Source organism: Leuciscus leuciscus (assembly GCF_965113295.1).
Source record: "Leuciscus leuciscus genome assembly, chromosome: 10".
In the NCBI taxonomy this organism is placed as follows: Eukaryota; Metazoa; Chordata; class Actinopteri; order Cypriniformes; family Leuciscidae; genus Leuciscus; species Leuciscus leuciscus.
The window spans coordinates 44,219,529-44,232,028 of NC_138734.1; the positions used below are offsets into that span (position 1 = coordinate 44,219,529).

At 42.4% G+C, this 12,500-nt stretch overlaps 2 protein-coding genes across 3 annotated transcripts in view; both read left to right on the forward strand.

Annotated features, from left to right (window-relative positions):
- nnt2 (nicotinamide nucleotide transhydrogenase 2) overlaps positions 1 to 12,500 on the forward strand; it is a 34,802-nt gene that overhangs the window by 7,672 nt on the left and 14,630 nt on the right. For both annotated transcript variants that reach the window (XM_082182327.1, XM_082182326.1), the window contains 9 exons: positions 1,244 to 1,332; positions 1,403 to 1,590; positions 6,564 to 6,697; positions 6,867 to 7,058; positions 7,802 to 7,955; positions 9,870 to 10,031; positions 10,714 to 10,824; positions 11,166 to 11,311; positions 12,356 to 12,500. The exon at positions 12,356 to 12,500 is cut by the window's right edge and continues 51 nt beyond it. In XM_082182327.1, coding sequence (XP_082038453.1) covers positions 1,244 to 1,332; positions 1,403 to 1,590; positions 6,564 to 6,697; positions 6,867 to 7,058; positions 7,802 to 7,955; positions 9,870 to 10,031; positions 10,714 to 10,824; positions 11,166 to 11,311; positions 12,356 to 12,500 — 1,321 coding nt within the window. The remainder of the gene's footprint in view (positions 1 to 1,243; positions 1,333 to 1,402; positions 1,591 to 6,563; positions 6,698 to 6,866; positions 7,059 to 7,801; positions 7,956 to 9,869; positions 10,032 to 10,713; positions 10,825 to 11,165; positions 11,312 to 12,355) is intronic.
- Positions 2,432 to 6,552, forward strand: LOC309507927 (uncharacterized protein). Its single transcript, XM_082182394.1, has 2 exons — positions 2,432 to 5,753; positions 5,940 to 6,552. The coding sequence occupies exon 1, from the start codon at positions 2,472 to 2,474 to the stop codon at positions 3,390 to 3,392; it is 921 nt and encodes a 306-aa protein (XP_082038520.1). The 5' UTR covers positions 2,432 to 2,471; the 3' UTR covers positions 3,393 to 5,753; positions 5,940 to 6,552.

A 12,500-nucleotide genomic window follows, 5' to 3' on the forward strand; every position in this document is an offset into this window, starting at 1 on the left:
ATAATATATTTACAAATCCCTCTGTAAATGTCTTCATAATATAACTAGGTACAAGACTGGAGAGTTTGGTGTATATCGGTGTGACTGAAGTGGAGATTTCAGACTTGGAGAATGAGAGAAAAGTCATTTTGAGAAAACGGGCTTTAAAGATTTATCATCAGCCAATGAGATTGCGCATTCAGCCCTTTTACTTTCATGATTGGTTACTGATAAAAAGGAAATGACCATATTTGGATCCGACAGCATTGTACAGGAGAGAGAGAGCTTTCCAGCGGTGTGTGTGATGACAGGGAGCGGACAGAGATCGCGGAGCAGCGGGAGGATTAAGAACGACAACTTTTGTTGAATTTATGAGAAATCTACAGACGCAAGCAGACAAAGTGTAGTAAAATAAAGACCTAAATGTGTATTTCAGACTTTTTTTCACCACAAGTCTGAAAGAAGACATGTTATTGAAGACAAATATCCAAAAATCTCAAAATTGACCAGTAAAAAAAAAACGATGTTTTTGCCTGCCGTGTCTCGCCTTAATAATCAAAGCATGTCTAATCCATTGAATTCATATATATTTTGGTCCCAGGAGTAAATAAACAAGGCTTTATGATTTCTGTACTGCAGTGAATAGAGTTGTGTGTGTGTGTGTGTGTGTGTGCGTGTGTTTGTGTCTGTGTCTGTGTGTGCGTGTGTGTGTCTGTCTGTGTGTGTGTGTGCGTGTGTGTGTCTGTCTGTGCGTGTGTGTGCGTGTGTGTGTCTGTGTCTGTGTGTGCGTGTGTGTGCGTGCGTGTGTGTCTGTGTGTGTGTGTGTGTGTGTGTCTGTGCGTGCGTGTGTGTGTCTGTGTGTGCGTGTGCGTGCGTGTGTGTGTGTGTGTGTGTGTGTGTCTGTGTGTGCGTGTGTGTGCGTGTGTCTGTGTGTGCGTGTGTGTGTGTCTGTGTCTGTGTGCGTGTCTGTCTGTGTGTGTGTGCGTGTGTCTGTGTGTGCGTGTGTCTGTGTGTGCGTGTGCGTGTCTGTGTGTGCGTGTGTCTGTGTGTGCGTGTGCGTGTCTGTGTGTGCGTGTGTGTGCGTGTGTGTCTGTGTGTGCGTGTGCGTGCGTGCGTGTGTGTGTGCGTGTCTGTGTGTGCGTGTCTGTGTGTGCGTGTGTCTGTGTGCGCGCGTGTGTGTGTGTGTGTGTGTGTGTGTATGCGTGTGTATGCGTGTGTGTGTGTATGCGTGTGTGTGTGTGTGTGTGTGTGTGTGTGTGTGCAGGTGCTGGTCATCGGGGGTGGTGTGGCGGGTCTCGCGGCGGCTGGAGCTGCTAAATCAATGGGCGCCATCGTCAGAGGATTCGACACCAGGTGTGTGTCGTCACTGTAGCTGCGGTCGAAATGAAGCTGTCCTGATGTGTGTGTGTGTGTCTCCCGTTAGACCGGCAGCTCTGGAGCAGTTCAAGTCGTTCGGCGCGGAGCCGCTGGAAGTGAACATCGCTGAGTCGGGCGAAGGGGTCGGAGGTTACGCTAAAGAGATGTCCAAAGAGTTCCTGGAGGCCGAGATGAGTCTGTTCGCCAAACAGTGCAAAGAAGTCGACATCGTCATCACCACTGCTCTGATACCTGGTGAACACACACACACACACTCACTAAACACACGGAGGTGCTCAGCCCTGGCCGCTGAGCACCTCCGCAACGATTGATTTTTTCGATTAATTCGATTGCTCCTGTCTGCCTCGCTGCCTGCTGTGAGTGTGTCTGCTTCGGTGCTGTAAGCTCCGTCTTAGCCTCGTATTTCCTTGTTTTGAACCATCATTTACTACAATTTCTAGTTGTTTATATTACTACTAAATACAGCTTACCCAACCCTGACATCGCTCGCTTCCGTTACTACTAGCACAACACGCTAGTAATTCGCTAGCCTGTTAACGCGCCACCCGTGCGCTCAGCTATTTTAATTTATTTATTTTCTCTCGCGCCTTTGAGTTCATAAAAGCTCAGGTGAGTAAGAAACACTCAACAAACACGGTGAGTAATGACTTGTCCTGTTATTATCATGCGTTGCGTCTGAATGCGTTGTTGTTTTTGGAGCTCTATCGATTTGATTTATAATTCTTGATTTTTCTCTTTAAACTCGCTTACAACGAACATTTTCTACTTTTCCTCACCGAGAAGCACTAACGTTACTGCTCAAACCTCATAGTTACAACGCGGACTGTTGAGCAGACGCGTCTCAAGCCTATTAGTGATCCAACGCTGGATACTCTTAAAGGTACGTCCGTGGATCACGGCTGAACGCGTCTTCTCCACACTCACTTACAAACATTTATTTTATTTTTTTTGCCTATCGTGCGTCTACTCTACACCCCTACCACTAAAAAAAATAAATAAAAGAATAAATAAATAAATAAATAAATGGATTATATCCAAGACTTAAGTCATAAATTAGTATTATATTGATAGCATCACTGGTAGCTTCGTTGCTAACTCACTGTCCATCTGTTAAAATGGCGAATATATCAGATGTAAGTAGTCTACCGTTTGGTGCAGGTGAGGACACATTTGAGCTGCACGCACTGCAGTCTGAGCTGGAAGCTGTTGAGAAACAGATCCACGACCTTTTATTGAGACAGGCCGAGCTGAGAGACCGGTGTTTGGCTCTTGAAACATCACGCGCCGATGCACACAAATCAGTGTTTAACGTTACTAACCCGCTGACTCCGACCGCGTCTACTCCGTGCGTTCCTCAGCATCGGTCGCACTCAGCCATGGTCTCGTTCACTCCGGCTCCAACACGCCACCACGAAGCCTGGGTGGTTCCGCAGCGGAAGACGCGAGTCAGGTTTAGACCAAGACTTTCTCCGACCCTCCCGGTTTTCGAGTTATCCACACAAAACCGCTTCTCCCCTCTACGCGAAACAGAACGCGATGCTGTGATCATCGGCGATTCCATCGTTCGGCACGTACACGCTACGTTAGGTAAAAGTAAGGTGCAAAGTCACTGCTTTCCTGGTGCTCGTGTTTCTGAAATCGCTGCTCGCGTTCCCGAGATCCTGAACGGTGACGAGCGCGTCGGAACTGTGGTCCTGCACGCGGGAGTGAACGACATCAGGCTGCGCCAGACGGAGATTCTGAAGAAAGACTTCAGGAATCTGATCGATACGGTACGCAGCACATCGCCTGAAACAACGATCATTGTGTCAGGACCGCTTCCCACGTACCGACTAGGGCATGAAAAGTTCAGCAGATTATTTGCGCTAAATGAATGGTTAATGTCATGGTGCAATGAGCAGAAACTGCTCTTTGTAAATAATTGGAATCTGTTTTGGGAGCGTCCTAGGCTTTTCCGTCCTGATGGCTTACACCCAAGCAGATTCGGAGCGGATCTTCTGTCAGATAACATCTCCAAAATGTTAAATACCCTTTGACTAGTAACCAAAAGTCCAAATCATAGTCTCTGCTGCACCAATTCAACTGATATAAATACTAGTGTAGAACATTGCATAGAAACCGTGTCTATTCCTCGTTTAGTGAGATCAAATAATAAATCTAATGCAGGATCTAGGAAAAATCGAATTGTTATTAAAACAGAAAATGTTGCTATTAGTAAACAAAAACTATTTCTAAAGCTAGGTCTTCTAAACATTAGATCACTCACACCTAAGGCAGTTATTGTAAATGAAATAGTCACAGATAATAGCTTCGATGTACTTTGCCTTACTGAAACCTGGCTTAAACCAAATGATTATTTCGGTATTAATGAGTCTACTCCTCCTGGATACTGTTATAAGCATGAGCCCCGTCTGATTGGTCGTGGCGGAGGTGTTGCAACCATTTATAGAGATATTCTAAATGTTACTCAGAAAACGGGTTATAAGTTTATTTCATTTGAAGTACTTGTACTAAATGTTACGCTCTTAGATGTTAGAAAAACATCCCTATTATCTCTAGCCTTGGCTACCGTATATAGACCGCCAGGGCCTTACGCTGATTTCCTAAAAGAGTTTGCAGATTTTCTCTCAGACCTATTAGTCAATGTCGATAAAGCATTAATTGTTGGAGATTTTAACATACACGTAGATAATCCAAATGATGCGTTAGGAGCTGCGTTTACAGATTTATTAAATTAATTTGGGGTCAAGCAAAACGTCACCGGACCAACACATCGTCTTAATCATACACTCGATTTAATTATATCACATGGAACCGATCCAACCGATATAGATATCATTCCACAAAGTGATGAAGTCACTGATCACTACATGGTAACTTGCATATTACGTACTGCTGTAATATGTCATGCGGCGTCGCGTTATCAACCAGGCAGAACAATCCTCCCATCCACCATAGATAATTTCTCAAATTTCTTATCTAATCTGTCTCAGCTGCTGCCTGAACCCAAACAAACAGATGAACTAGAAGAACTAACTAGCACTATGAGCACCATTCTCTCTAGAACATTGGATGTGGTTGCACCTATTAAATTAAAAAAGGTCAGAGAGAAAAATAAAGCACCATGGTATAACAATACTACGCATGCTTTAAAGAGAGAAACCCGTATTTTAGAGCGTAAATGGAAACAAACTAATTTAGAGGTCTTTAGAATCGCTTGGAAAGACAGTATGTCGCGTTATAAAAAGGCCCTAAAAGCGGCCAGGGCTGAGCACTTCCGCAAACTAATAGAAAACAACCAAAACAATCCAAGGTTTTTATTTAACACCGTGGCTAGACTAACAAATAAACAGACGTCACCCGAACAAAATATCCGGTTACAGTTCAGTAGTAATGATTTCATGAACTTCTTCACTGAGAAAATAGAAAGCATCAGAACCACAATTGTAAACGTTCAATCTTCAATCGCGCCTTATAATTCAGCTTCAATTATCACCCCGCAAGAACAATTACAGTGCTTTACAACTATAGAACAAAAAGAGTTAAATAAACTTATCACTTCATCTAAAACAACAACATGTTTATTAGATCCTATACCAACTAAACTACTGAAAGAAGTGTTACCTGTAGTGGAAGAGCCTCTCCTCAATATTATTAACTCGTCTTTATCTTTAGGTCATGTTCCAAGAACATTTAAACTGGCAGTTATAAAACCTCTCATTAAGAAACCACAATTAGATCATAATAATCTAGCAAATTATAGACCCATTTCAAATCTTCCATTTATGTCTAAAATATTAGAAAAAGTGGTGTCCGCTCAACTGGGCTCTTTCTTGCAACAAAATGATATCTATGAAAAGTTTCAGTCTGGATTCAGACCGCATCATAGCACTGAAACTGCGCTCGTTAAAATCACAAATGATTTACTTTTAGCTTCTGACCAAGGCTGTATCTCAATACTAGTTTTACTTGATCTTAGTGCTGCGTTCGATACTATAGATCACACAATACTCTTAGATCGACTACAAAATTATACTGGTGTTCAAGGACAAGCACTAAGCTGGTTCAAATCATACCTATCTGACCGCTACCATTTTGTCTATTTAAATGGAGAAAAATCGATCATAACTCCAGTAAACTATGGAGTGCCGCAGGGATCTGTATTAGGCCCTCTGTTATTTTCCATATATATGATGCCACTTGGAAATATTATAAGGAAACATGTTGCTCAGACTCGCTCTCCCAGTTTAAAACTAGATTAAAGTCGCATCTCTTCAGCCAGGCATTCATATAATCCCACAGTTCAAACTACAATCCGGCCTCTAGCTCATAAATGCCAGAGGAGAACTGGCCCCCGACTGAGCCTGGGTTCTCCCAAGGTTTTTTTTCTCCATTAGGTCACCTGATGGAGTTTTAGGACACCATTAGGTCACCTGATGGAGTTTTAGGACACCATTAGGTCACTTGATGGAGTTTTAGGACACCATTAGGTCACCTGATGGAGTTTTAGGACACCATTAGGTCACCTGATGGAGTTTTAGGACACCATTAGGTCACCTGATGGAGTTTTAGGACACCATTAGGTCACCTGATGGAGTTTTAGGACACCATTAGGTCACTTGATGGAGTTTTTCGGTTCCTTGCCACTGTTGCCTTTGGCTTGCTCAGTTGGGGATATTTTGGGGATATTTAATTTAATTTTATCAATCAATAAATTCCTCTTGAAACAAACTTTGTTGTATTATTTTAATTTAATACTGTGAAGCTGCTTTGATACAATCTGTATTGTGAAAAGCGCTATACAAATAAACTTGACTTGACTTGACTTGACACACACACACACACACACACACACACACTCAAAAACACACACACACAAACACACACACACACTCATTCAAACACACACACACTCTCATTCAAACACTCACACACACACACACACACACACACACACACACACACACACACTCACACACACACTCACACACTCTCACACTCATACACACGCACTCACACATACACACACGCACTCACACACACACACACACAGATGTTCACTCACACTCTCACTCACTCTCTCTCACTAACACACACACTCGCAAGTGTTTGTCATGTGGCTTGTCTTGTGTCATTTGAACGCAGCAGCAGTGTGTTATAGAGGCGTGTGTGTGTGTGTGTGTGTGTGTGTGTGTGTGTGTGATCAGGTAAAACGGCTCCAGTGCTGATCAAGCGTGAGATGGTGGAGAGCATGAGGGACGGGTCGGTGGTGGTGGATCTGGCGGCGGAGGCCGGAGGAAACATCGAGACCATTAAACCTGGACAGCTTTACGTCCATCGGGTATCACACACACACACACACACACACACACACACATATTCAGCTTTACGTCCATCAGGTATCAGAGCGTCTGTTCTTCAGCCTGTGTCTCCGGGAGCGAGTCTGACGTGTGTGTGCTGGTGTGTGTGTGTGTGCTGGTGTGTGTGTGTGTGTGCTGGTGTGTGTGTAGGGCGTGACACACATCGGCTTCACGGATCTGCCCAGTCAGATGCCCACTCAGGCGAGCTCGCTTTACTCCAACAACATCATCAAACTCTTGAAGGCCATCAGCCCCGATAAAGAGTTCTTCCACTTCGAGCCGAAGGAGGAGTTCGATTACGGCACGCTGGATCATGTGATCAGAGGGACTATGGTGATGAAGGTGAATCAGAACACACATGAACTCACACACACACACACACACACACACACGCTGGATCATGTGATCAGAGGGACTATGGTGATGAAGGTGAATCAGAACACACATAAACTCACACACACACACACACACACGCTGGATCATGTGATCAGAGGGACTATGGTGATGAAGGTGAATCAGGACACACATAAACTCACACACACACACACACTGGATCATGTGATCAGAGGGACTATGGTGATGAAGGTGAATCAGAACACACATGAACTCACACACACACACACACACACACACACACACACACGCTGGATCATGTGATCAGAGGGACTATGGTGATGAAGGTGAATCAGAACACACATGAACTCACACACACACACACACACACACACACGCACGCTGGATCATGTGATCAGAGGGACTATGGTGATGAAGGTGAATCAGAACACACATAAACTCACACACACACACACACACACACACACACACACACACACACACACGCTGGATCATGTGATCAGAGGGACTATGGTGATGAAGGTGAATCAGGACACACATAAACTCACACACACACACACACACACACACACACACACACACTGGATCATGTGATCAGAGGGACTATGGTGATGAAGGTGAATCAGGACACACATAAACTCACTCCTGTGACGTCCATGAACACATGCTGACATTAGAAATCACACACAACCTTTTCATACATATTCTTATATTTTGTTTCCTGTTTCCAGGAAGGTCAGAATCTTTTTCCCGCACCGCTTCCCAAAACCAGCCCTCCTCCGCCTCCCGTTAAACACAAGAGCGTGGCCGAGCTCGAGGCCGAGAAACGGGCCGTGGTTTCACCCTTCAAACGCACCATGACATCAGCGGGCGTCTACACAGCAGGTCAGGAATCACACCAACGAATGAGTGAATGAATGAAGGAATGAATGAATGAATATATAACCGAATGAATGATACAATGAATGAATAAACGAATAAACTAACGAATGAATGAATGAATATATAACCCAATGAATGAATGAACAAATGAATCAATAAATAAATAAATAACCGAATTAATGATACAATGAATGAACAAACGAAAAAACTAACGAATGAATGAATGAATATATAACCCAATGAATGAATGAACAAATTAATCAATAAATAAATAAACGAATTAATGATACAATGAATGAACTAACGAATGAATGAATGAATATATAACTCAATGAATGAATGAATAAATAAAACAACAAATTAATGATACAATGAATGAACAAACGAAAAAACTAACGAATGAATGAATGAATATATAACCCAATGAATGAATGAACAAATTAATGAATGAATAAATAAATAAACGAATCAATGATACAATGAATGAACAAACGAAAAAACTAACGAATGAATGAATGAATATATAACCCAATGAATGAATGAACAAATTAATGAATAAATAAATAAACAAATTAATGATACAATGAATGAACAAACGAAAAAACAAACAAATGAATGAATGAATATATAACCCAATGAATGAATGAACGAATGAATCAATAAATAAATGAATGAATGAATGAACGAATGAACAAACAAACTAATTAATAAATGAATGAACAAATTAATTAATTAATAACCGAATGAATGAATGAACAAACATATGAACAAATATACGAACGAACAAATACATGAATGAATGAATGAATGAATGAATGAACGAATAAACAAATGAATGAATAAACAAACAACTAAATGAATGAACAAACAAAAAGATTAATGAATGAAAGAAAGAACGAATCAAGTCAAGTCACCTTTATTTATATAGTGCAACGGTCCCAGTACTGAGCCTTGTGGGACTACGAATGATCAAATTAATGAAATACTAAACGAACTAACAAATGAATGAACCAACAAATGAACAAATGAATGAATAAATGACTAAACAAACAAACAAATTAATGAACCAACAAATGAACGAATAAATGAATGAATGAACAATTGGATGAATAAACGAATGAATGACTAAATAAACTAAGAAATGAATGAACCAACAAACGAACGAATGAATGAATAAATGACTTAAAAAACAAACAAATTAATGAACAAACAAATGAATGAATGAATGAATGAACTAATGGATGAATGAATGAATTGACTAAATTAACAAATTAACCAACAAATGAAAGAATGAATGAACGAATGAATGAATAAACTAACAAATGAATGAACCAACAAATGAAAGAATGAATGAATGACCAAATGAATGAATGAATGAATGAATGAACAATGAAATGAATGAATGACTAAATTATCTAATCTAACAAATTAATGAATGAACCAAAGAATGAATGACTAAATGAATGAACTCATCAATGAACAAATAAATTAATGAATGAATCACTAAAAAAACGAATGAATGATACAAATGAATGAACTGATGAATTCATGAATAAGGAAGGCATGAACAAACGAACAAATGAACAAATCAGGACAGTTTTGAAGGACTTGGTTTGCATGATACACCCAGAAAAACTGATTCTTTTTTTGTCACAAGAACAAGTAAAGAATATTTTATAGAGTTATGATGTTTATACAAAATTGTTTAGTCTTTTTTTTCCTCTAAGTTGAACTTTATTAAATGTTTGTATTTACTGTTGCCTCTGTTCCTGCCATGATGTAGCCTGTGACACTGATATGATAATCAAATACGACAACGAACGAACAAACAAATGAATGAATTAATTTGTTCATTAATGAATGATTCAGTGAACACTCTCTCTCTCTCTCTCTCTCTGTGTGTGTTTGGCTGTCAAGGTCTCTCGACCGTGTTGGCTTTGGGAATCGCGTCCCCCAATGCTGCCTTCACTCAGATGGTGACGACCTTTGGCCTTGCAGGAATTGTGGGATATCACACTGTGTGGGGCGTTACTCCCGCTCTGCACTCGCCACTCATGTCAGTGACCAACGCCATCTCAGGTGAGTGTGTGTGTGTGTTTGTTAGTGTGAGTGTGTGTGTGTGTACTGATGTGTGTGTGTGTGTGTGTGTGTGTGTGTGTGTGTTAGTGTGAGTATGTGTGTGTGTGTGTGTGTGTGTGTACTGATGAATGTGTGTGTGTGTAGGTGTGTGTGTGTGAGTGTGTGTGTGTGTGTGTGTGTACTGATGTGTGTGTGTGTGTGTTAGTGTGAGTATGTGTGTGTGTGTGTACTGATGAATGTGTGTGTGTAGGTGTGTGTGTGTGTGTGTGTGTGTGTGTGTGTGTGTGTGTGTGTGTGTGTGTGTGTGTGTGTGCAGGTCTGACAGCAGTGGGTGGGCTGGTTCTGATGAGTGTGTGTGTACTGATGTGTGTGTGTGTGTGTGTACTGATGTGTGTGTGTGTGTGTGTGTGTGTGCAGGTCTGACAGCAGTGGTGGGCTGGTTCTGATGAGTGTGTGTGTACTGATGTGTGTGTGTGTGTGTGTGTGTGTGTGTGTGTGTGTGTGTGTGTGTGTGTGTGTGTGTGTGTGTGTGTGTGTGTGTGTGTGTGTGTACTGATGTGTGTGTGTGTGTGTGTGTGTGTGTGTGTGTGTGTGTGTGTGTGTGTGCAGGTCTGACAGCAGTGGGTGGGCTGGTTCTGATGGGTGTGTGTGTTCTGATGTGTGTGTGTGTGTGTGTGTGCAGGTCTGACAGCAGTGGGTGGGCTGGTTCTGATGGGTGGAGGTTTGACTCCCTCGTCTCTGCCTGAGTCTCTGGCTCTCCTCGCTGCGTTTGTGTCCTCCATCAACATCGCAGGTCAGAGCAATACAACACTATAACACACACACACTCACTCACTCACTCACTCACTCACTCACTCACACACACACACATACACACACACACACACACACACACAAACCTTGCTGTGTTTGTGTCCTCCATCAACATCGCAGGTCAGAGCAACACAACACTCTATAACACACACACACACACACTCTCACACACACACACACACACACACACACACACACACACACACACACACCATTGTAATATGGATTGTAAAGCTGCTTTGAAACGACGTGTATTGTGAAAAGCGCTATACAAATAAATGTGAATTGAATTGAATGTGGTCTTCATCATGTGATCCTCAGGTGGTTTCCTGATCACCCAGAGGATGCTGGACATGTTTAAGAGGTCGACGGATCCTCCGGAGCACAACTATCTGTACTCGCTGCCCGGACTGGTGTTTGTGGGCGGATACGGGGCGTCCGTGGCCGGCGGGTACAGCATCGAGCAGGTGTGTGAGAGTCACATGGCTACTTGCAACATAAGTGAATAATTAGACACAAAATATTGATCTGAGTCTGAATATTTTATTAGCTCTTTAAACGCAAAGCTTCTGCGGAGAGAGCAGTTTCAGCGGCAAGTTCAAACCAGACGGACATTTAAGGGATATTCCAATTCCAATTCCAATTCCAATTTATTCATAAAGCACATAATAATACAACAATGTTGACCATAGTGCTACACAAACAATAAAATATTAAAATAAAACAAACACAAATAACTATAAATAAAGAATATGCAAAATCTCTTTTTTTTTTATTGAAAGACCCACAGACTCTTGCCCTGGATTTCCACCAACTGCGGAACGGCTCTGTGCTCCGCCGTCCTTCAATACCCACCAGGTCCGGATTTGTTGCGGAACGGCTGCGGCCATGACTGACAGCTGAAGTCACGAGGACCCACGAGATCTCGCAAATTCACGTATGATCGCGCGATACAAGGGCTGAATTGCTGCGGAGCTCTCCGGCATCCGGCAAAAATAGAAGCTCTGCGGATCTGCTCCGGAGGGCTGCTGATCGCCGGAGTCGGAACGCAGCCGTTCCGCAGTCTGTGAAAATACACACATTGACATTGAAAATAAACCTATTGACTCCGCCGCCGTTCCGCAGTTGGTGGAAATTAGGGGTTAGGAGTCTTAAAGGGACAGTTCACCCAAAATTTAAAGTTAGCCCATGATTTACTCACCCTGAAGCCATCCTAGGTGTATATGACTCTCTTCTGCGTTCGTGTAAGAAAATTATCCATATTTAAAACTTTATCTGCTAAAATAACTAGCTTCCGGAAGATCGACTTACGCCAAAAGAGTAACACTTGACGATGTATGACGTAGATGTAGGAGTAGCGTAAGCTTAGACGCCTCTCGCTGTTCAAACAAACAGGGCTGGGCAACAAACTCAAGCTCTTCCCACATTCTGGATAAAAAAGGCTTAATCTTAGAGTTTCTATAATCTGTGTGTGTGTGTGTGTGTGTGTGTGTGTGTGTGTGTGTGTGTAGATGATGTACCTGGGCTCGGGTCTGTGCTGTGTCGGAGCTCTCGCTGGTCTCTCCACGCAGCGCACCAGTCGTTTGGGGAACGCGCTGGGAATGATCGGGGTGGCAGGAGGAGTGGCAGCAACTCTCGGCGCTCTGAAACCCTCAC

Bases quoted from the DNA above. Each gene is read 5' to 3' on its own strand.
- LOC309507927 (XM_082182394.1), top strand. From the start codon at position 2,472: ATGGCGAATATATCAGATGTAAGTAGTCTACCGTTTGGTGCAGGTGAG.